This window comes from Symphodus melops (genome assembly GCF_947650265.1).
Source record: "Symphodus melops genome assembly, chromosome: 6".
Taxonomy (NCBI): domain Eukaryota; kingdom Metazoa; phylum Chordata; class Actinopteri; order Labriformes; family Labridae; genus Symphodus; species Symphodus melops.
The window spans coordinates 6,917,692-6,943,184 of NC_136696.1; the positions used below are offsets into that span (position 1 = coordinate 6,917,692).

At 38.4% G+C, this 25,493-nt stretch overlaps 2 protein-coding genes across 4 annotated transcripts in view; both read right to left on the bottom strand.

Annotated features, from left to right (window-relative positions):
• The window catches only part of LOC306825124 (uncharacterized protein), a 56,591-nt gene extending 40,547 nt beyond the window's left edge, over positions 1-16,044 (bottom strand). Inside the window, exons 1-9 of one of the 3 annotated variants that reach the window (XM_079345678.1) lie at positions 15,098-16,044; positions 14,384-14,471; positions 14,177-14,284; positions 12,326-12,518; positions 11,918-12,043; positions 10,949-11,072; positions 9,174-9,267; positions 7,509-7,623; positions 7,236-7,353 (exon numbers count right to left, since the gene is read on the bottom strand). In XM_079345678.1, coding sequence (XP_079201804.1) covers positions 7,236-7,353; positions 7,509-7,623; positions 9,174-9,267; positions 10,949-11,072; positions 11,918-12,043; positions 12,326-12,518; positions 14,177-14,284; positions 14,384-14,471; positions 15,098-15,240 — 1,109 coding nt within the window. In that variant the 5' untranslated portion in view covers positions 15,241-16,044. The remainder of the gene's footprint in view (positions 1-7,235; positions 7,354-7,508; positions 7,624-9,173; positions 9,268-10,948; positions 11,073-11,917; positions 12,044-12,325; positions 12,519-14,176; positions 14,285-14,383; positions 14,472-15,097) is intronic. The other 2 variants (XM_079345679.1, XM_079345680.1) reach the window with 2 other exon arrangements.
• Positions 16,045-21,000: 4,956 nt separating this feature from the next.
• On the bottom strand, positions 21,001-25,411 carry olfml1 (olfactomedin-like 1). The gene is made up of 8 exons (XM_079345681.1): positions 24,552-25,411; positions 24,027-24,130; positions 23,704-23,894; positions 23,416-23,519; positions 22,487-22,678; positions 21,775-21,955; positions 21,524-21,683; positions 21,001-21,388 (listed from the first exon to the last, which is right to left on the bottom strand). Exons 1-8 carry the CDS (start codon positions 24,678-24,680, stop codon positions 21,232-21,234), a joined length of 1,218 nt encoding a protein of 405 aa, XP_079201807.1. The 5' UTR covers positions 24,681-25,411; the 3' UTR covers positions 21,001-21,231.
• Between the last annotated feature and the right edge of the window lie 82 nt (positions 25,412-25,493).

Below are 25,493 nucleotides of genomic sequence, written 5' to 3' on the forward strand. Positions count from 1 at the left end.
GAATCGAACCCTTGACCTTCCGGTTGAGAGACAAACCACTGAGCCACTGTAAACATTTTACAATTTGTCATGCATTGAGCAACAGGTTGTCACTGAAGATAAAGTATTTTTAATAGCCTTCAAGGAATACTTCATCCATTTGCATAAAGCTTTGTATTATTAGAAACCTAGTAGTATTTTTGAATAGTCTTGTATTCGTCATTTTCCCCTGAAACGTGAAAGCTCTGAATTTCTTTTTTGAAAAGGAGCCTCCTTTGGTTAGACTGGCTAGCTCCTTATGTTTTCGACCACTGAAGCTACAGACCTATCACAGATCAGTAGGCAGGACCTCATTCCCAAAATCAAAACTTAACGTCCGCCATATTGCTAGGAACCTATGCTAACAGGTTCTCTTGAAAAAGCTGTTAAGAACAGAGAATGGTGAAAAAAGGATTTTTCAACTTCAAACTGATATGGATGAAGGGGATTTTGAAGGTCTTCAGCTCGAATCGGATGTTCATGGCTATCTCTACGAGCCACAATAAAACAACAAGGCAGCTGCTGCCAGTCGGCGGCTGTGATTGCGAGGAGCCTGGTGGTGTCAGTGCTCTCACTGTTTGCCTGTGGACGCAAACAGAGGCCGTTCGCAGGAATTTCCAAGACACCAATTCCTTCTGGAAGAAATCTCGGAACCAGTAGTATTGACTGTAAATAGAGCACCCTAGCTTCAGTGTGGAGTGGCCTGTGGTGCTGAGCATTCTGGGAATTGTTGTCTTTCTACCACATTGGCTGAAAAGACACTTTCTGCCTTTTCTCGGTCGAGAAGGCACCAACTGCAAAAAGTATTTGACATTTCTACTATATAAATGCCCTCATGTCAATACAGATTCATCAATACAGATTCATACTTCACCTGTTTCAACAGGTGAAGTATCCCTTTAAGTTGTGAGCACATCAGTAACCTGCAAAAAGTTGGAAAAAAGTTGGGATTGTGATCCTTCCATAAAAAAATTATAAAAAGTTATTTTGCCATATTGTCCGCACCTTGTCACAAACAGCAGCAGAGCAGGCTGTAATGAAATGATACGTCAAAAGTAATGAATCTACTTTCACTCCCAGTCATCAGTGGAGCCGCCATACAGCCTGAGTCAATAGCCTGGAGTTATGCAGCACTGCCTCTGTCCTACTGGCTGTCTGCTGCCCTCTATATCTATCAGCCTATAATCTATGACAAACAGTTTTTCTGTTTAGGGTTATTACATGGATTAGAATTTAAAAAAACAAGGAGGAAAAAACTGGTGTGGGGCTGCTAACTTTAATGATTTGTTTAATCATTTTTTAAACAGTTTTGTTTTTAAATACCTGTGTTTCAATCGGTTAAGACTCTTTTTTCCTGTTTTCTGACCTCTTCAAGATATCGCTAATTTGAAAGGCTATTATGTCTAAAAGACAAAAATGTCCTAAAATTACAGTCAAAATACAGGCTGATTTGTTTGTAATTGTTAACACATTGCAAAACGTGCTCCTCCAAACCAAATTAAAATATTAGTAACCTGTATTTGAATTGTTCTTACAAAACAGAGTTGTTGCCGACACAGGCACACATAAACAGTCAGAATGAAGGTCTCCACAGACAAGATACACAATTCAACTAGAAATTAGGGGAGGAGTCACATTTAACTCTATTGTGCAAAAAAGCGATCTAAGTAGAAAGAAAAAAAATCAAGATTAATCAGCCTGGCGATCATATTGTCTGATATTGGCATATGCAGTGACAATCGGTAGCGGTTAATTTTATCGTAGATATGCGCCAATATTACTAGATTTATTCACCAGTCAAAGAGCTTTTTCTTTGAGTATCTTTGGATTACACTAGCAGTTCTCTTTCACCAGCAGAGGGTGCTATATGGATCCAACAAGCATCATCACTCTCCTGGGTGACAAGCAGTAATGCAGGTACATGTGCAATTACAGTACTTTTCACTTGAGTCCAGTCTTGTCTTCATTATTCATCTTTTCCACAAGTGTTTGATAAGTGTATTTAAGGCCTCACCACTATAAATGATAGTTGTAATGTTAAAATGTTTTCCTCTCCCCTACATTGCTGTCAGTCCCAAAAATCCCTATTTAATAGAAAGCTCAAATGTACAGTATGTTAGAAAATAATTTGATGATATAAGAGTTAACACAGCAAACACAGGACACCTGATGAGGTTGACAGGAAAACAGGAAATCAGATTGAATGGGACGGTGCTCAGATTTAACTAATTTAAAATGAACAACAATTGCCACAGCCAAAATGCCTGTTCCTGAAACAGTTCAGAAATTCCTTTGCAAAATACTTTAACTTCAAACAAAGTCAAACTCAGACACAATAGCACTATTCGCCCCTCCCAGAAAAAGTGACATCCCAACACCCCAAAATACTTTTAAAGCCATTTGTACTTTGATATACATTATATTAAATTTCCTTTTTGTTGTCATAGTTTGATCTAAGTGATGCTTTTGATGAGCAATTATTCATGAAACACAAATAGGCCATTGAATAGAAGTGGAAGAAATAAACGTTTTTTTACTGCAGATATTTTCAGTCAATGTGTCATGCACTGACTTTCCAGTCATCACAATAATTCTTCCTTTTCGTAACCTAATAAATACAACTCCAATGATGTCACTGAAGGGAATACACATTTCTAAGATAGAAATCTGTGTAAGGTATCTTAGGGACAAGTTCTGCAAGATATATGAGCTAGTTTTAAAAGATAGACGTCAGGGAGAAAAGTCAAATTTATGTCATTTTGAATAAATTATTCAGAAAAACAGGAGGCATCCACTAAGTGATCCCTTTGGAAGACATTTGGGAGGGTTAAAATGTAACTGTTTGTTTTAAAGGGAAGCAAAACAACTTTATTGAAGTCGGCCACGTCAGTGTGAAGCAAGCAAACAGTGTGACAAGGGTCTTAGTTTTATAATGAGGACAAATGAATGGATTGAAAAAGACAAGGGAGGAGGAGGGTAGAGAATACAGAGGAGGAGGGAGAGCTGAGGGAGGTTGCTAAGTATTGACTAAAGTGAAGGACGTGGTGAACAAAAGAGAAAAAAGAAAGTACTGGTGAAAGACAAAATGGAAAACAGTGTGTAGGAAATGTGTAGGAATGAGAAATGGCTAAAGTAGACGTGGACACTGAACCATAAAAAAACATCATGGAATTTATTTTTTTGTCCATAAATTGGGTAATGGATTGAGCATTGGTTAAACAAAGTCAAAATGGTGAAGAACACGTTTATTTAATAAAATGGATGTGTGCATGTAACAGGAAAACATAAAACATAGTTCAAGTGATGTGTTTTATGTGGTTTCCAAAGAGTGAAACAACAGACACGTTAATGTCATTTTCAACTGAATTCCTTTGATGACAATCCTTTTTAAGTTAAACGCTCTAAAGTATATGTTGTAGCAAGATTTTTTTATCATCAAGCTGACACTTAGAGATTCATTTTAGAAGGACAAAAAGGTTAAAAGGGTCATAGTTCGGATTTTTTTTTTATGGTATTGTATGAGGTACTTGTCAACAGTGAGTGTATTTTAATTCTACATTTCTATAATTCAGCAGACACTTGGATCCAAAGTGACGTACCTCAGAGAGTACAGAGGACACAAGCAAGGATCTAGAAAGGTGGAAACAACGTCAGTGAGAGCCAACAAACAGCTTTGGTGCTGATCCGCATCAAAACCATCCTTTATCGTCATAATCAAACTCAACCATCCTCATCACTAATATCATTTAGTGGGAAGGTATTGAGGAGATGGATCCTCAATCTGTGTTTTTCTCCATGACAAAAAAAAATCAACCAGGTCAGCTCCTGCAGGTATCTTGATATACACCTATAAGATAACATGTTTAGCTGGAAAACTCATGAACATCATTTGTGTTTTCGTTTAGACTCAGGGTCTATGTAGTCGACCATAACATCAGAGTTTTAATCAGGCTGTGTTGGAGGTTATCCTCAGATACAGGATATCAGCGTGGTACGGTAATCTCTCTGCTCTACGCCATACATTTTAGGACATCCTCAGGTCTCAGACGAAGGTGTCAAACCTCAGACGAAAAAGCATCAGTTCTCAGGAAAACCTCCGTCGGGTGTCAGGGGGTGTGTGACTAAACGGCCTCAGACATTATTATTTTATTTATTTATATTTTAAAATTGGGGGGGGAGTGGAGCGTTGCCGGGGAATATGAAACGTCATCAAGATGCGACCACAACAACCCTGGTGCGTCTATGGGCACGGAATGAAAATACACAACAGTAAGTTTTAGATAACGCTCGCCGTTCCGTTTCTTTTGCTTATGCCATTGTTAATATATTTTAACTAACTAACTTAACTGTGGTCGCAATGGGCAATATACATTGTGTTGTTCTGTATTGGTCTGTGCCTTTTTGTTCATGTGTTGATATGATTTTGTTTAGTATTGATTAGAGTGTAAGCAGCTGAATGTTTGCCAGCCCTTTGAGTCCAAGACAAATTTCTCCAAGAGGACAATAAGTGTATCGTACTCATGAAAGAGGTGGATGTTTAGCTTTGCATTAGCTGCAGGTCAGCATTGCCCCTTCAGTGAGAAACCAGCCACAGTGCCAGTATGGAATCTAGTCTACATTGCTGCAGACAAGGCTATCCGTACAATGTAATTCAACTCATACCTATAACCGATGACAAGTCTAAGCTATATTTACATTTCTTTCAGATCTTTACCGACTGTCGTGAGCCGCCTGACAGCCAGTTGGCCAGAAAGATTTGGATATGCAATGGATGAGCCTCAACCAATCATCTGTCAGAAAAGTCCTCAATGGGTGCATAAATGCTCCCCTTTAAACCACTCTTAGAGACAATGAAATATTTCAGAAGACGGTGGTGCTCCTGCTCCCCTGTTTCATTTCTGTGTCTTTCCCACTATGTCCCTTCCCCCACTAGCCTAGCTTCTTTCTCCGGTCGCTTCCCCCTGAGACCATGTATTCATCTTTCCTATTTTCTTTAGTCCACTTGCTCCCTTACCCTTTTTCTTTAACAGCATCTTCCCAGTGTAAGGGGATCCTTCCCTGGGAGACAATCACACCACTTAGGGTTGACTTCTGACCAGGCTTTCGTAATGATGCCAAGCCAGAAACAAGGACTTCCCAATGTGACATCGTGGCAGGCTGCCCACTAAACACTAGAGCTGGGACAAGACATGACTGTCAGTGAGGCAATAGATACATTGCATGATGTGCAGTTACTCTCCATGTAGTCTACAAAACGTTGCTACCTTACTGCGGGTACAAAACAATTCTAATCATTTATACCGCAATAAAAAGATTATATTTTCTGCAAAATTTTGCAATAAATCATACAGATTTGTCCTTCGCAAATCATGGCTGCCTACTGTACCTAGTATACATTCTTGTCCCGTCATCCCTATCTGTTGTACTGCTGCATTAAAGGGATACTTCACCCATTTACATGAAGCTTTGTATCATTAGAAACATGGTAGTAGTGTTGAATGGTCAATTGGTCAATGCAATATGACGCTTTTTGCATCACATGAAGAAAACTTCCAGGCAAAGAAAAACACATTTTTCTCGTCTCAGGGCAAAATGAGGGCTGGATTCACGACCATTCAACACTACTACCATGTTTCTAATGATACAAAGCTTCATGCAAATAGGCGAAGTATCCCTTTAAGGGAAACTACAGTACTTGGCTGTGTAGCCTCCAATAATCCATTCTCAACTGCAAATGTCATTAACCTAAGTTTGACTACCTTTGACAAACATACTGAGCGAACGCTATAATGAGAGCGCAGACTTTTAGATTTCAGTGATGGAGGGGAGTTTATCTCACACAACAAATGTGATGAACTGGATTTTAATAATCACTGTGCGCCAGTCCCTCACACAAAGTGGTTGTGTAAACAAACCCGGTGACCCTGCTGAGTTGCCATAACTACAGCTCCGTGGCAACAAAACATGTCCATCGCCGTGTGACGTTTATATACAACATAGCTAGAGATTGTCACAGAGACTGTCTGAAAACTCAACTGAAAGCAGCAGGGGCTGCCGCTGAAGAAATGCATTGAGCATAAAAGATTTGTATTTAAACATATACAAACAAAACCTCACCAAAATAGCCAAAACTTTTCCTGGCATGTTCTGTGTTAAACATGTCCACTTTGATGAGGGGGATTGATATTCATGAGATGCCTGGGGCTTAAATCTGAGCTCTTAACTCTTGAGAAGTGTTCGTCACATTCTTAGCAAGAGCCAGTTTCTCTCAACACATTTAAGAAATAGTCTTGAGGACAACTGTTATGGATAAGTGTTACATTATCACAGCAGGTGAGTCTCGTGTGTGGAGGCTTGTTGTTAATGACGTAGAAATCCAAACATCAGCTAAAATATTGAACCTTATAAAGCTAATGTTCAAAAAATGGTGTTGCACCTCTGTCAATGCTATTACAGGGAGACTGACCACAGTCTCTCTTTTCACTTGCAGAGCATATGATTTGTGCTGAAATGTGTCCGTTGTTGATCTGCATGCTGCTGTTCGATCCAGATTATAAAAAAACTTTAAAGGACATGGAGTGTGGTGACTTTTCTGTTTTTTTCTATTTTTAATTTGACCATTTCAGTACATGTTAGAGATGGGTGTGCATCATCATCATCATTGAGCCATATTGAATAAGGCCTGACAAAGAAAGTTAGCCAGTTATGAAAAGAAGATAGCATGGTTACCAAGCAGTGAGACGTATATGCTTTAGTAATTCAGTGACACTGAGTAATCAGTATCAGTAATCATATCAGCCAGGCTTTTCCCCGTCAGTTGAATCCCTCATAAACACAGACGCCCTGCTTGTCAACAGGCAAGGCAGGCAACTTGCTTGGGGCCCCAGACCAGTGGGGGGGCTCCTGAGGGGTCACAAAATCTGCAAATTTTACAAAACCAGTAGGAAACTTCCCAAAGGGGGCCCATTTATGTGCACAAATTATTGTTGTGAAAAACAAATTTCCCGACCAAAGTCAGCCAAGGAAAATTAAGACGAATTATCCATCTATTGGGGAATAAAAAACAGGAAAAGTGACAACTAAGCGTCAGGACATTGGCAGACATTATGGTGGTCAATGTGGGTAGAAGGGCCCCCAATTATTTTTTGCCTGGGGCACCATCAGACGCTAGAATTGCCACTGCATAAACATCTGGTGTTCAGCCTCACTTTACTTACACTTCAACAGGCACTCTCAACAGCAGGGGCAGCAACGCTCCCTCATCATCCAGGTCCATCAGTTTAGGCTCCAGCAGCTCAATAATGGTCAGGGTCGTGCGAAACACAGCGGAAAGGCCTGAGGACAGACAACAGGATTTTTACTAAGAGGTTAAGGCTTTGTGTTTGTCGTTCATTAAAATGGGAAACAAAATGATGATGAGCATAGAAAAACCCGTCAAAGTGTTCAATTTGTGTTTGTGTGATTGAGTGACTTAGTGTGTGGCTACATACCGTGCAGAATGATTAGGTCCCAAACAGCAAGGACAGAGTCCCAGCAGGGCAGGGAAGTGAACAGAGTGAGGAACCATGGCATGACAAAGTGAACTGTTAAGACTCCCGCTGATTCCTGCAGGGACGTCAAGAAAACACAGGCTTGATAGATCATAATGTATGCGTAGTTTGTTACTACTCTTGTTTCTGTCACTTTCAAACATCCAACACAGGCGATGCAATTGAGTTTGTGCAGAAATATTTGTTTGAATGATACATTTTGTTAAAGCTGCTGAAGAAGAACTATCAGGGGATTTTCTAATCTCCAGTGGAGATTACATGTATATTGGTTGAATAAAATACAAAGCGCTACCGCTTGCCTTTGTTAATCTTGTTCCGTATTTTATTTAAAGGACAGTGCACATAAGTCAACATTTCTGTAAATGTGCCCGTGTTAGCCAGCAGGCTAATTTTCAACTGTAGCACTTTGGCAAGATGTTAAGCTAGGCACAGGGGGGCAAAAAAATAAAAACATATCAAAGAATGCACACAGCAAGAAATAAAACAGTATAACATGATGCCAATAGACTGGTTCCATTAAAACATAACCATTCATACAAACCACCATGGGTTCGACAGGACAGCTACAGCAATACATAGCAACAGACAAACATGCACTCAGATTAAATACTATCAAAGGTGTTCATATTTTTGATTGCTTAAAAGCGGTGGGTACATTTATGGTGGGAGGGGCAATTTCTAATCTCCACTGGCAACTGGTTTCATCATTTAGAGGCTCTCACAGAGAGACCTAATTGACCAAAGGAGCTGGAGCTCAGAGGGAATACACAGTCCCCTCTTAGGGCAGACCTTGTGGTCCTACCGTTAGATTTCTTCTGCTTTATAAAAGTGCAGAGTGGTGGTTGAACCTTGCCATTGATAAATTTAAAAATGAGGCATGTGTCAGTGTTTTACATGCATAACTGAGATTGGCTTTCTTTATTTTCTTTTTGTAAGTTATTAAAAGGCATCAATATCATTTTCAGTCAGTTCCGTAACCAACTAAACTTTAAAGTATAAATAAGCAAACACTCGTGTGACCGATGATTAACAGCACTCTGAGTCATCTGAGGTTGAATGCAATTGTATTAGAGGGGCACTGATGGAGCGATTTGACAGATTGATTGTCAACTTGTTTTGTTGTGATCGGTAACTGGCATCAGATTCTGTGCCTATCTGAGCCTACGCCCCCCCTCTCTCTTACAGTAATACATATTCATCACGTGGCTATACCTGACCTTAAAGATAAAGACATGCTGGGGGTGCTGGTGGCGCAGTGGTTAGTGCGCTCGTCCCATATATGGATATGGATATATATCTCTCTCCCTGATTTCCATCTCTATCCACTGTCCTGTCTCTCCTATAAAAGGCATAAAAAGCCCAAAAATAAATCTTAAAAAACATGAAGACATGCTGCATGTTTTCAACATCCTGTTAGTCATTCTGTCTTTAAGGATCAGTCTCTTAATCTTTTCATTTTGTTTTAAATTATGCACCAATTAGAAGTGCTTGATGGCTATACCTGCATTTTGCTTCATTTAACAGAGAATTAAGCATTTCACCAGGCTCTCATTGTAAGCACAAACCCAGTTAGAAACCAAAATATTGGAAAAAAAAAACACTTACCATGTGCTCAAAGAGCTTTGGCTTCCTGTGTTTCAGGAACTGGTCAAACATCTTCACCTGATGCTGGATCCTGATCAAACCGAATATAACAGCACTATTTCATTAAGTAGAGCCATACTGTACCACAGATCTCCACTAGCACACTCCTTGCACTAGTGATGTTGTCACAAACTATTGACAAATAATTTTGCAGGTTTTCACCCAATATACAACTCAAATTTCTTAAAAGTTGGGATGTTTTGTCATTTCCAATTAAAAACGGAATATGATGATTTGCAAAACTTTGAAATGCAATATTTGGTTGAACGTAGGACAAAGACAGAGGTACTTCCAGTTACATGATGGGGAGGTAAGGCTGCGCAACATCAGAGCTCCCAAAACACTATTGGGAAAATGAGTGGGGAAAGAAGACACCAAAAACGCAAAAATAATGAAGATGAGGTCGATTCCCACTTGCTCCACGTGAACCAGAAGATGGTCATCAAGAAAATACAAGGTAAGCTAGCTGTGATACAGGGATCTGCTCTGGGCTAAAAATAAACATCAGTAAAGAGATGAGAGACCTTAAAATCAGCATCTGGGCAAGCTCTTAAGAAGTGACGTGAAAAAGAATTTGGATCATCTTAAACAAGACATTCACCAGAGACTTGCTGCCCTCGCTACTAAAGGTCTAAAGGAAATCACAATAATCATGTCATTGATTTCAGCTATAAAGTGAAAGAGGATGAAGCAGAAACACGGTAGCCTGCTGAGCCCAGCTTTCTTCTCCTGACAACGCCTCCCTGAAACATCAAATAAAAATCCACAAGAAAAGCTCACCAACTTGGAATCTATCTTTATAATCTGTATTAACTTTGTAAAAATCTTCCTAAAAGATAAATTTAACTACGACAGGATTTTAAACTACATGTTCAAAGACTGAACTGATCTCTGGCACAGAAACCTGTAGATAGAGCCATGCCGAGTACAAACATTTCTGAGCCCAGTGAGGGTGATTTTCTACCAAAGAAAGAAAAAAAGTGAAAATCTCGATAGGAAACAAAACTCTCTCATATGACCATGACGACACCACTGAGATTGTTTAAAAGAGAAAAGAATACAGCGCCGCTAAAAGGGTTTTAAAAGAAAAAGGCATCCGATTCCAAGAATCCCAAGATGCTTATTTTTCTTTACCTCTAAACCAGTCAGGGAGATAAAGCAGGAAATAGTCGTTTGTGATGCCAGCTCCCACAGCAGTGGATACTACACTGCAGCGTGACTTTGAGCTAAGGGAAAGCTACAAGAATTGAATGAATCCTCTGATAAGTACTGTAAGTAATGAAGCAGGTGGATTATGTTCCATTATGTCAAGATTATGACCCTATACGTACAGGTTTTTGTCTTTTTGCGTTCTGTGTGTGTTAGATTTCTTCTGACTTGAGTCCAACATTTTTCTTTGTGCTATGGAATCACTTGCCATAATGCACAGCAGATATCTTTGATGTTGTTTCTTACATACTTCAAGCAAGGGCTGCTCGATTACGGCCAAATTCACAATGACAATTATCTCAAGTGACAAAATGAGCTGCACAGTAACCATTTAACGACTACCTTTTTTTTTCTTTTTTTTTAAAGGGATACTTCACCCATTTTCATGAAGCTTTGCATCATTAGAAACATGATACACAGCTTCATGTAAATGGGTGAAGTATCCCTTTAATGATTGTGGAAAGCCAAATTGTAATTAAAATTGAAACTAAATTCATTGCCCAGCCATACTTGGAGCCCTTTCTTACTTGGTGAGGCCGACATCGAACAGCTCAGCAAGGTACTTTGGTTTATCCAACAAGGCCGTCAAAGCCCAAAACGCTTCTTCCTCTTCCAACTGCATCAGCAGCACTGCTGCTATGTAGGACATCCCTGTAAGACACAAAACAGTGCTGTGGATGTTAGGGACACAACATTTGAAAATGTTATTTCACAGCTTAGAAAAAAAACAAAACACCATTATATTAGCAGGTTGTATTGCTAAGCGAAGTTTTACATCGATATGCTGGAAGAACACACTACGCCAGATGCACTCATAACAACTTCTCAAACTTTCATCTAAAACACAATACAGTGCACAACACATTCTCAAAGGGAGCAGCATTGATGCCTGTACACCTTTAGGTGCCAAGAGGTGTCACAGCGAAGTGGAAACCAAAAAAGGACTTTACTCATGGAGACAAAACTATTTTCAGTTGGTAGATTATCCAACTTCCCTAATGGGCTATGCTGTCACACAATTCATTAGCATCTTTTTTTTTTAAGTAACAGGTAAAGCAAAGGTTCTTTGGAACATTTCACAATACTGTTCTGCATTTTCTATCACGTAATGAATGCACTCATAATCATGAATTAATGAAGGACTCATGATGAACTAAGCCGTGCATTAATCAGCAACAATATGATCATCTTAAGTCATTAATGTATTACTTCAGCATTGTAGTTCAGATATTGTATTAATGATCAAGCTAATAATAATAAAAACTATGCTTCAGTATTTAGAGAGTGATTCAGGAAATGTTTAAATAGGCCTCTGGTTCCACCTGGTGTTCTCATGATGTACTGCACCTTTGTTCATTAAATGAGTGTTTAAGGTTGCAGCTGAGTGAGGGATCATAAATCAACCTCTAATGAAAATGTGTGCCCTCCACTGTTGTTTAGAAGAGGCCAAATGATCTGAAGATAATGTAATGACACACGCTGCTAATAGGCCTTACCTTGGCTGTATCCAACTTGTGGGTTGTACTTAGCATATGCGATGAGGACCCTAAAGAGTTTAGCTTGGCCCTCAATGGCTTCCGGGCTCTCACCCATCAAAGAGCGGTGCGTCGGGAAGGAACGCTCTGTGGAATAGCATACATTGACTTGAACTGATTCAATTGTTCATTTCTTCCAGAATAGACTTGGAGTATGTTTGTACTTTGTGTACCCAGAAAATATGCAGTGTGTATGTGAAAAGTTTCAATATGAGATGAACTACCAAAAACTATAGTAACACACTGCTCATTTTCATCACATCCAACTGATTTTAAATCATATTGTGACTGTCTTCTCCATCTGAAATGTACTACCATCAATTAAACGGATACACAAAGCCTTCAACAAGTGTTCCCCTATGTGCTCACGTAAGTCCAGGGCGATCTGTCTGAAGACTGTGATGTCATCGACAGAGTAACTGGTCTCAGAGCAGCTTGGCGGCTGCTGATGATTCAGACCCAGGTCATTTTGGGTCTCGCTCAGTGTTGCAATCGCAGACAGGATGCCGTATTCACTGACTCCCAAGTCCACCAGGGGCCCTCGCACCTCGGACAAGCACTTCTGTTGGAGAAAGCCCGACACAAGTTAGTGTTAGAAATCAATGACATGTATATTGTGATTTCCTTTAGACCTTTAGGCCACATTACCCTTTTCTGAATTCTAAGTTTCATACTCTTTGATAAGAAGGACTAAGTTTATAACATTGTTAAGAGTTAGGGATGGCGGAACTGTAGAGCATGTGACTGTTAGAATGGTGCTCTCTTAGTTCTCCCATGGGCCCATATATTGAACCCTGAAACAATTTGCGTTTTAATACCACAGTAACACATTTGAAGTCCTGGACCCACAACATTTGGTCGTCTCTGTTTCGGTGGTTTCTTATTAAGTTCTTGAGTTTTGACCTTTCAGTCTGTTAATCATTGCATAGTGGGGCGGAGCCACAGCCAACATTCTGCAGGTCAGGGCTACACTAAACACAGCAACCAGGTGACTTCTCTGTCTTCCCCAGTTTGTACACAAGAAGACAGGGAAGGAAAGCATTTGACAAAAACATGTGCAAAGGCTAATACGAGGGAAACATTGTTGGCCATGTTGTCTTGGTAAATGGCTGAACAGTTTATTACTGAGGGGCAGAAACTGTGAGGGAGACCAGAGGGATTATACTATGAAGCAAGTTCAACCTACCGAGTCTTTTTTATCCAGCTTCACTAACCCAACAAAGGATCAACTGAAATGGTCACACTCGGTTGTCATATCAACTTGATACAACAAACCAAGGTTTTCATGAAGTCACAAAAAAGGTTGTTGTGTAACCGCAAAATAGTAAAAGTGATCAGGATCATGAAGCAGCTTGCCGTCACCAAATGATCATATTTATGAATTTAGAGTTAACTCGACTGTGATATTTATGAGAGATACAGCAAAAAGAAGAAGAGCAAGCGGCAGAATAAGACTCGCCCAGGGCGAAAGCTCAAATTAAGGCTCATTATATTACAATAAATAGATCTTTTGATTATAAGTCCCATTTATTCTGATAAATAAGCTTGTTGCTCAGATGTATTTATTTAGCATGTATAATAATTCAGCTGCAGCTAGATTGTATCAAGACTGGTTTGAATATGAAAACCTATTTCAAAGCATAAGTAAGTTTTATTTCTTAAAAATTAAGGCTACAGGTCTTTTATTAGTGTATGTCATAGGATGATATCAGAAGTATAATGAATATCATTAAATTATTAGATTCGATAGTTTCTCTTCCTCCTCCCCTTTCTCCATCATGCCTGTTAAATAGTAAAAAGGGACTTGAGCTTAAAGCACTTTTCTAGTCTTCTTTCTACACAAAACACTTTAACAACTCAGGTCACATGTACATACTGATGGCAGAGGCTGCTATGTAAAGTAGTGAGACCCTCAGAGAAACTAATCGCATTAGTTTTTTCTATAAATGTTGAAGGCCCATACATGTTGCTGTCTTCATTTCAAACTGTGTGACACCACACATGAGACAATAATTAAGTCAAAGGAAGAAGCAGGAATTATTATATTCAGATATATTATCATAAGCAAAAGATACCCAGAGAATGCTGAACTAGTTTCTTAGTAGCACTGTTTTACATCTTTTTGTGTCCCTTTTTGAACGTTGCATGTGGACAAAATGACTAGTTTAAGGAAGACACAAAGCATTCCTTTTATTCGATGCAAGTAGCACTGTACTTTACCTGGTAGTTGAAGTCATTCGTTTCTATCAAACCGTCAGTAGTGAGAAGGCATTTCCAAACTCTCCCCCTCAGGCTTGGAGGAATACCCATTCTAATAAATCGCTCAATCTGGAAAATGAGGTGCATGTTTAAATGTCACATTCTTTTACCTAGGAGACTGTATAGCCTACTTGTTTTATTGATGATCAGAATCAGAAAACGTGTTACCTGGCTCCTGCAGATAAAGCTGGCTCCATTCCAGTAACTGAGTAATTCACACAGCTCTTTCACCCTCACTGGGCTCAGCTGGGGGTAGCTGCAAACAGAAGTCACACAAGTACTGTAAAGTCAGTTCCCTTGTTGCAAAATACCACTTTGAGCTTAGTTTCAAATGATATCACTTGAGACCGAATATAACGACAATGCCCGTTAGAGCTCCAATTTATCCTTTAATCGTTGGAGTTATTTATCCTCCACTGAAATGTCACAAATATCCGATTGCAGCTACTGGGCTTATTTGTTTGATTTAGACTATAGAAATAAAACAAGACTTTTCATTCGATTCAATGTTTAATGTTTTGGTGTGTTTAATAATATGCTACGCTGATAGACATGTTTTGTTCCTATTAATTGAGATAGCATATTATAAATGGCAATGAAAAATATATGTAAAACGTTAGCAGAAATCATAAAGCCTAGTCTATCTAAGGTTAAATTAGCAAAACCTGTCTAAATGACTTTAGATCGTCGACTTTATCCCCACTGTAACACAATGATACGAAAGAATAGTCCATCGTAAATTGTAGCCTAGTCTATTTCTGATAAAAGGAAAAATAATATGAGTGAAACAGAACTAAAGTTAAAAGTAGCGTTTAAAATCTTAACAGCTTGATGAAGAAATATTAACTATGTTTCAGCAAAATGTAACGTAACTTTGCGCACCTGTAGTCATGACATCGGTGATGTATTTTTTGGTGCTTTCGTTTAGTAAGAGCAAAGCCGAATTCATCAAAGTGCAAATTCTCACTGCATCTTCTAAATGTGGAGCTTCTTCTACTGGCGTTGCTACTGTTTCTCCTCCTCATAGTTTCGGAAAACGTTTAAACTTCACTCTTTTTTCAAAAAGCCTCCCATTCAACTAAAATGTTTGTTTCTGTCACAGTCGCTCAACGGACACACTCGACCCGCCCCGTGCACTGCGTCATCTTAAACTGGAGAGGAGGGGAGGGCACAAAGACGTTTCAGCTGTAGATCCTGTTTACAAATACAATATATCTATAAGAAAACTTTAATTATCTCGGCCGTGGGGCGTATAATGGCACCGAAATTGATAATACGTTATTTGATCATACTGGCGTTTACATGGCAGACTATAATCAGTATTGGCGGAGCTACATAGCGTGATATTTTTTTGTGTTTTTCACAGTCGCTACGTCAGTTACGTCAGCGTTTCAGGCAGCAACTCAAATTTCAGCGGGAGATTATCTTAATACGTGCAGTTTACAGAGATGGCAGAACATGAAATGACAAGATCTTTCCAAAAGAGAAGAAACGGTAAGTATAGCATTGAGACTGTGTGGTAACCGTGCTGATTAAGCGCGCCTGATGATGTTATATTATGAATCATAGAGCTCAACATTGGCCGTCCACTTTTTTTCGGTGGCTCTGATTCCGGAAATACATTTCCCCATTCAAATTCTCCCTTAATTTTTCACAAAATCCTTATATTAACATATTGGCGCCTAGAATCAAGACAATCAGATACCTCAATGTTCGTGACTATAGTTCATTTAATTCGGCACCAACACATTTAACGGAAAAAAGATAGGAAAAAAACTACATTATTTTCAACCGGAGTCAAGGAACTACCCCTCCCACAATCCTTTGCGAATAATATAGTCTTTTTTCTCAAAAGTAATCTTTGTCGTTAGATAGATAGATAGATAGATACTTTATTGATCCCGAGGGAAATTCAGGGCATCCAGTAGCAGTATACAGACAGGCAGGACACAAGACACAAGACATTGGTTACAGTACAAAACAACGGTTACAATACAATACACACCCGCTGTCCCCCCTCCCCTCTCTATACAATAATCCCCCAAACAAGATTTAGCAGCCCCTATGTGACTGAGAGTTAAGGCATTAGCATAAGATTTAAAACTTATGTAGCATGGTGTACCTAACCTGTGAGGAGAGAGAAGCATGTGCGCTGTTTGCATGAGAGAAGCATGTGTGCTGTGTGTGCTGGGTGTATGTACAGAGGTCTTTGAGCTTATGCCCGAGGTGTGAGTACAGTCGTTAAACAGTGAGCAGTGATTTGCATTAAGTGTCCTAAACAAAGAGGTGAGACCAGGGATGATTCGGGTGATTGCCAATTAAGTACCCAACTATTGAGGAGCATATTAGCATTGAGTGTTGAAGACAATAGAGTGAAACTTGACCTAGTTAGGGTGATCATGTCAACCCTTACAGATGTAGCATAGCAATACAGTAGGGTGGAACCAGATGATTAGGGTGATTATCGTTAAAGTGACCAGTGCTCAGTAAGGTGACTATCAATATGCGTTAAAGTGTCCAACTGGAGGCTGACTCTGAGGTCAGCAGTGCAGATGAGGAGTGAGAAAAAAGTGAAAAAAGAGTCCAGGGATCACCGTGGGCTTCTTCCCTGCCGTGACAGTGACGTGTTGTACAGTCTGATGGCCAGGGGGACGAAAGAGTTCTTGAGTCTGTCCGTGGAGCACGACTGTGACAGCAGTCTGTCACTGAACATGCTCCTCTGCCCGGTGACGGTGCTGTGCAGAGGGTGTTGTGTGTTGTCCATGATGGAAAGCATTTTGTCCAGAGACCTCTTCTCTGCCACTGTCGTGTTTGTTGTGTTTATACTCTTAATGCAAGTGTTTTACTCAGGAACTACATTCACAGCGCCATGACAACGTTATTATTACTTTTAGAGTAAGCTAACTTGCTAGCTAGCCTGCTAGCGAAACTTCTCTTCTTCTTCTTTTAGTGTAATGGCGGGTTACAAACCTATCTAAAAGAGGTGTATACCGCCACCTATTGTACCGGACTATGTAGCTTGAGTTTATACATCTCTATTTAATATCAAGTAAATGAAATAAAATAAAATAATAATAAAAAATAAAAAAACAATAACTAAATGACCTAAATCCGATTATATATCTCTATATCTTTCAAAAATTGTATTACAGCTTTCTGTGTTTTCTTGATTCCTTCTCCTGTAGTTCCAAGTAATCCCTCAATACTCCATTTCCTTCCTACTTCTCTTATCTTTTGATTTAGTCTTATCCTCATTCTTCTATATTTTTTGCAATGAAACAATGTGTTCAACGTTTTCTGTGACTCCACATTCCTCACATTCATCTGTTTCTCTTTTACCTAACAAAAACATTGTGTTATTCAACACTGTATGGTCAAATCTCATTTAGTTAAAATTGTCTCCTCTCTTCTATTTTTCCTATTTACTCCTTGTGTATTTATAGATTTCTGTAAATTGTAATATTTCCTCCCATTTTTATTCCTGTCCCATCTGACTTGCCATTTCTTTGTCATTTCTTTTTTGATCAATGTCTTAATTTCGCCTTTACCAAAAGGTACATCTATAAATTCTCCGATTTTAGAAGAAATTTTAGCTATTTCATCTGCTTTTTCATTTCCTTTAACTCCTACATGTGCAGGTACCCAACAGAATCTCACATCTATACAACATACTACTCTATCTGGTTTCACTTCCTCCACCCATTGAAGTCCTATAATAATAGCCATCATTTCTGCCGTATATACTGACAACTGATCACGTAATCTTTTACCAATATTTATTTTTATTGATGGTATGCTTATTCCTATACCTACCCTATCCTCTTCGTCTTTAGATCCGTCTGTCTGTATATATATCTATATAATTGTAATGTATTTTTAATATACTGACGTACCAATATTCTTTTCTCATTGTCTCCCCATTTTCTTTTTAGGTCCATCAAACTCAAATCTACCTCAGTAGCCGGAAACATCCAAATAGGAATATTACTGACAGGAGTAGGAGATGTAATGCATATATTTTCAATCTTATATTCCTTTACTTTTTCTTTTATTTCCCAACCAAATCCATTACCGTTAAATGACTTGCTGAAAGCTTAAATCCCCATTTATAAGACCATTGTTCAACTTTTCTTATTGATTCTTCAATTTTATCTGTCACATTTTTGGGATTTTGTCCTCTGACCCATATGGCTCCATCATCCGCATATAGCGCTGATCCAACTCTTCTATCTAGATTGGAAAAGATATCATTAATCATAACATTAAATAGTACAGGACTAATAACACTACCTTGTGGAATCCCATTTATAATATCATATTCTTCAGACACTTCTGAACCTATTTTTACTTTAAATCTTCTATCTGAAAGAAAGTCTAATACCCAGTTATAAAACCTGCCTCTAATTCCTATTTTGTTCAATTTAATTAATAGCCCTTCCCTCCACATAGTCATACGCTTTTTCAATATCAAAAAATACTATATTCATAATTTCTTTCATTTTAAATGTTTTCTCTATCTCATTGTTTACTTTTACGATAGCATCCATAGTTGATCGTCCTTTCCTGAAACCACTTTGATAAGATGCATATAATCCTCTTTGTTCTAGGAAGAAGTTAAGCCTTCTGACTAATATCTTTTCCATCCATTTACATAGATGAGATGTTAAGGCTATGGGTCTGTAATTACCCGAATTATTAGGATCTTTCCCAGGTTTATTAATTGGTAATATTAATGCACTCTTCCAATTTTTTGGTAATTTTCCTTCATTCCAAATCTTATTGAAGACATCCAATATTCTTTCATACATTTTCCTAGGAAGTTTTTGAAACATTACATAACTTAATTGATCTTCTCCTGTAGCAGAGTTCTTAATTCTATTTAAAACTGTTATCAATTCATTCATGTTGATGTCAGCATCCAAAGAACTTTGCTCACGGTCTTTTTTATTATTCACATCCTTATTTTCGTCTAGAATTGTGGCTTTATTTTTCCTGTGATCATCATCTAAATGTTGACCTATGTACACTGGCAAACTTCTTTCCCAACATATTTGCCTTATCTTTATCTGTTATTGCCAGTATTCCATCTTCTTCTAATACCAGTACTTTAGTATACATTTTCTTTTATTTTAGTTTTTTCTTAAAACGAGGCTAATGCACGCTCTTGTGTCCCCTACAGGATTATATACCATCATTTTACACCCGGCTAGCTCGTGGTAAGTTTACCCTTGATGGTTATGACATAGAGGCTAAAAATCAAATCCGCTATGAAGAAATCGAATAGGATTTTGTCTTCTGGAACCACATTGTTGAGCCCAGCAGTCAGTATTTCTCAACTCACTAATTTTACCATACAATGTGTAGGCTACTGTGACAAGTAGTAGCAGAGCATCCTAAAAACAGGAGGCTCTGCTACAAGTTGGGTGGTGAAGAGTAATATATGGGCCATCTCAGCTGAAGTGGATTTATTTTTTCTTCTACAACATTTAAGTGAAAAAAAATTGGTGTTGAATGCAAGAGAGAGCAATTGCATGACTCTGCTGATGTGATGTCAAGCATATTGGTGGGAAAATCATTACACATGAAGCACCCCTTGCAAAATCTAAAGAAAGTTATAGGCTATAACTTATAAATACGACATTTTTAAAATCTGTCACAGATTTTTCTTTGGTAATGCATTTGTGTCAGATAGTATGTAATAATATTGTGAAAATGTGTTGTAATATTTTCTATTTAAAGCAATGTTCAGTATCCCACTTTTAAAAAGGTTGGTTTTAAAGATAACCATGGGACAGCATCTAAGTTATTTACTAGAGGATCGAGGTGAATTTTGGAAAGATAAAATCCCTCCACCTGTTCTGTATTTGGGTTTGGAATGTAGCATAGTTCGTCTTTTTAGTTTGAAAAATTAATAAGGAAAGCCACATAAAGGGTTTTGCTTGTTTTTTTCTTTTTCTTTTTTTTCCTTCATTTCAGCACCCCAATCATCTTCACAAAATGTTAACTGAACGTGTAATTATTCTCACTCTGCTGTCTGAAAAAATGTGTGTTCTACACTGTCTGTGCAGTCACCAATTTCATAAATACTTTATTTTTCACATTTCTGTCTTTTTTGTCTTTATTTCATTAGTTTTGTCTTTTTAAAAAATGTTTTTTTAAATATGTCGTGTCTCCATGTGAAAGTTAATCCTTGATGGATTTTAATGTCATATAGGTCAAGGGTTCCCAAACTGTTCAATTTAGGATCGTCAGAATCAGGGTGCCAAAGACTGAGGACCCCAATGTCCATACAAACGTTTTCTGTAGAAAGAATAAGAACCAAGATAAATCAAAATGGACTTAGCTGAACTCCTGTTCAAGATGCGCCACAATAGAGTCTGAAAAGAGGGACTGGGTTACATCAATGTGTCATGTGAGTTTGGGGAAAATACAACATGAAAAAAATATATGAAAGTATATTTTATCAAACTAAGCGTTGTAGTATAACTAAGATGAGTTGATTTATATGTCCAATAACTTTTAATGGCATGACAACATGTTATATTAAACATTTCAATAATAACCTCGAGAAAACAATGACCATCAGTGGCAATATTGACTGATAAATCTACAGCTGCTGTATTTTTTTGGTGTTGTGTTTTTAAACTGTAAAGGCCTTAATTAATATCACAGCTGAAGAGAGACAGGAAGTAGTGGAAGAGGAGCAGGGGATAACATGCTGCAGGGGACTAAGCATTGAACTCAAGCCTTGGGCCTTTGAGGCTAAGTTAATGAAAATATACATGCCATTTAAATGCTCTTTATTGTTATGATTCAAGGTTTACTGAATAACGTCCTTTAAATTGGACATAAGCGTACGTTTAATATGAATGACAGTGAAAGATGCTGCATCCATTTTCCAGCAGTGGATAAATATTAAACCACAATGGGTTATGTGCTTCTCTTAAAAAACCTTGCTTTTATAAGACATGCTTTTTTAAAAACTGATAACAAGTTTTCAAAGCTGAAGTATATCTTCATTCAACAGTGACTTGATCATTTCTCTTCGTCTCCACTTTGTATATTGTTTGGTAGCCATCGTCCCAGGCGTACAGCTGTTTCTCTCCTGGGTGGTAATGGATGCTGCTGTGGCTGGTGTAGCGCTTCGGGAAGAACATCACTGGGCTCTCATCACTGATGATATATTTTACATCAAAAAAAAAAAAAGAGAGAACATTTGGCAGGCGTAATAAGTACTAATTTAATGAATATATTTTGTGAGAGAATAGCTTATATGTGGGCTACTGTATCTTGATGGCTATAACAAACCTGTGGATGGTGTCATGGATGTCAAAGAGACACTGTACGGTGGAACGCCCTCCATAACGTGTGTTGTATACCACATAGAGGGTTCCACATATAAGGAAGGCTCCCTCTGCATCACGACTTCTGCATTGTGTATCCCACGTGTACTCTACTGCCAAAGACCCTGCGATAGAAAGACAAAATGGAGAAATTATAGGTTATTTGGCTATGCTCTGTATACATCTGTGTCTATGTACAGGGGTGCTGTGCTCTACCTTTATCCAGTTTGGTAATGATCAGGTTTCCTCCGTACTCAGGGTCAGCATGGATGACCCACAGTCCAAGTTCATCCACAGCCAGGTCCAGGTAGGTGTTAGGGTTCAAACTGTAAACTGGTAGACGACCTGCTCCTGGTAGCAGTGTATTGTCAACCACAGTACCATTCAACAAGTCAACCTTTTTCAGTGGAAAGAGATTAAAATAACAAAATTCTATCAACGTTTTATTCATTTTCAGTACTTTCAGACGTGTAACAGCTGAATTGGATATGTGAAAATATATCTATAATGTTGCTCACATTTAAAATTCCAATTAATAGTAAACGTTATATTTGATAACTTATGTTGATCATTTTAGGTATGTTATATGATAGCCAGCTAATATTTCCTTATTGGAACTGCAGTTAGAGCTGATTGGAATTCCATCATTGTAAATTATTGAATGAAAGGATGCCATACTTTATAAGGGTAAGCACCAGAGTCAATAGGATTTGTTGCATAGCAAGTTAGCCCTGAATCAGTGCATCACGACAAGCAGGCAGTAACTATTGCCACACAATGAATATTCAATGTCATGTGACCTCTGAATAATCAAACAATTTATCCAATCCCTTTTATATTTTACAAACCAAGTGTAAAGTAACAAAGATTTACGTAAAGGGTCAGACATGTACAATATAAAGCTTTAGGCTTTACTTTACTCACACACCTTCAATATCTGGTTCGGTGTATCTGCCTTGTGGTAGTAGAGGAATCTGTTGTAGACTACATGACCGGTTCCCTGCCAGTGAAAAGGAAGCTGCAGAACCTTAGCTGGTGGTGCAGTGGTTCTCTCTGTGAAACTGTGCAGCGAAGAATACTCCAGCAGAGTGTTGTTACGGATTCCACTGAGCAAGTAGACCTAGGAGATTTACAGTAACAACCATTAGAGAAATAAGTCAAATATGTCTTGTGCAACTCAGCTGATGGTAAATGGACTTGAGCTTTTATAGCACCTTTCTAGTTTTCTGATGACCTAAAGCGCTTTTACAGTGCATTTCACAGCCACCAGTTCGAACACTGGTAGCTGAGACTTTACCAACTGAGCCACAGAGCCCTTATACTGCATCATTTGTCATTCAAATACAGAGATCAAATATTATATTACAAATATTAGTGTCTCATATAACTGCTTCTCAATTTGGCCTCGAAGCATTGTATTTTTTTCGGGAGCTGTAGTAGCTATCATCTGTTGATTAAAGATTGGGTTGTAGCCTGAAGCATGCACCTTTATCAAAGTAAAATTGTAACTGAATGACAACCACTTGGTCACACTAATTGTTTTCTTGCATAGGGCCTGTGCTTTCTGAAACAAGTGGATAATTCCACTTGTACTACAAATGCCAAAAACAAAACATTCCAATGCGAAAATCTGGTTCCTGGCCAGAAGATTCTGCATTGTCATACTGTAAATAGTGATTAAGGGGGAAAAAAGTACAATAAGAATGAACTGCTGAAAGACCAAGGTGAGTAATAATTATTCAGCAGTTCAACACTCAGACAAAATCCTAAGCTCAGACAGGAAGACAGCTGTCTATTGTAAACAGTCCACTACTAAATTATGATCAGTCTCAATCCACATCTTTAAAAATAACAGACCTTGTCTGATCTTTCGGAGGGATCCTTGAACCAACAACCGTAGGCATCTCCTGTCTTCTTCACAATCTTGAGAGACTTGATTTGATTCAGGACTGAGTTGCAGTCTGGAGGAAAAGGTAGAAGATAATTAAATGGTAGGTTTTTTTATTCCCATGATAAAGTCATAAACATTATATTTCGTATATTATTGTAATGGTTTCAAGTCTTACTCTTTCCTTATGTACTATAGGTTCATTTTAGACCTTATATTATACAAACACAAAAATACACACAAGGTGCACTTCCTACCCCTCTCAATTGTGATCCTGGCTTTCTTCTGTTGCTGGTCTAGTTCTGCTGCCTTTATCTGTTGTTCCAGCAGTGCCTCCTCTATCTCAATATTAGACTGGAGGGGAATCTTATTTTCAAGATATTCCAACTCTCTCTCCACCCGGTCCACACGGACAGACACACCATCCATCTGGCTCTTTACCTCTGATCTACGGAGAAAATACAATACAATTCTTAAAGTTTCTCCAGAAACTACTCTATATCCTTATTGAGTGACATAAAAGGTGAGTCATTTATTCCTCTAAAAATTACCCGCTATTTTTTCTTTGTGTAAGGCTTACCTCAGAACACTGAGAGTGGAGAGATAACCTCTGATATCAGAGGAGAGGTCATAAGTCTTCTGGGTGATGCCCACAGTGTTCTGCTCGCATATATTTAGACGCTCCTGAATGATACAGAGGAAAGTGTTAACAATACAGAATGAAAGCCATATTTCTTCTCACAATACACTTCAAACCTCACCTAGCGCCTGACCATGGCAGCTATCACATTTGCTATTGTTGATTTTTTTTTTTTTCATGGCAAAGTCCTGTTGGTCACGATGAAAAATCAATAAAATAAAGACATGGGTGAGGCAGCTGAGAGTATACAAATATTTTGGCCAAAGATGTTTCCATAGCATGTGATGTTTTTTGTTATGGTATTCCTTAATCTGCTTAACGAAAGTCTGATGTGTATAACATTATTGCAAATAGAGTTACAAATCTTATGCAGGGTAGAACAAGATAGTAGATAATAGACTTGACAGAGTGCATTAATGTGAGCTGCATCATAAAAGTCATGATCTCAAAAAGAAGTACACCTACCTCCATCTGAGCCAGTCGCCTCTCAAGGTACTGGAGTATAAAGTTATCTTGGGAAGATCCCTGACTCCAGATTGAGCCAACAGTCAGACATAGAGGTATGAAAAGAATGGGAAGCACTTTGCTTGACATTACTAGGACTTCTATTAACAATTCAGCACTAAAACTCTCACTGCTGCTTTAAGAACTTTGGTGGTTCTGTCTGAAATGCCTTTTTAGTGATAATCAGACCTTCGCTGTGAGTTTCCAATTTCTCCTGCAGCAAGCCAGCAGTTAAAAACTGTGTCACTCTGATGAAAAAAACATTAAAGTTCCTGAAATGGCTTGTCTGTTCTCTCCTGCTGACCTCAGTACGCGTTTAGTCTTGTCAGAGTTGTTTCCCAAAGAACTTTCTTTCTTAAATTCAGTTGTTGCGCCAGTGGATTTGGATCCAATTTAACCTCACCCACAGTCCCTCTCAGCCCCTCCCTCTCTTTCTGTTTCTCTCTCACCGTCTTTTTCTCTGGAGTTTCTGTATCTGAAGTATGAGAGAGAAAAATAAAAGAGGAGGGGGAGACAGAGACAGCCAGGGCTAGAAAAAAAACAAGATTGTTCACATCGGTGAGTTTTGTAATACTCTCCAGATGGGCCTCTGACACGTCCTCAGTTCTCACACTGAGTAAAAGCTGTTTAATAAAAGTTTTCGCCTTGGCTACAGTGAAATGATTGGCACCACATTACAGTACCTTATGTGAAAAAGAATAACTTTTATTATCCTACAAACATGCCTGTTTTTCAATGCTTCATATGTTATTTATTTAATCTTACAAAAAAGGCAGTTTCCACCGGATGGATTAACAGTTTATTGTAGTGTAGTGTATTACATGGCCTCAGATCAAATATGAAATTGTTGCCTTGTAATTTTCCTGCTCCCAAGTCTACACTTTGTTGTTAAAGATATGCTAT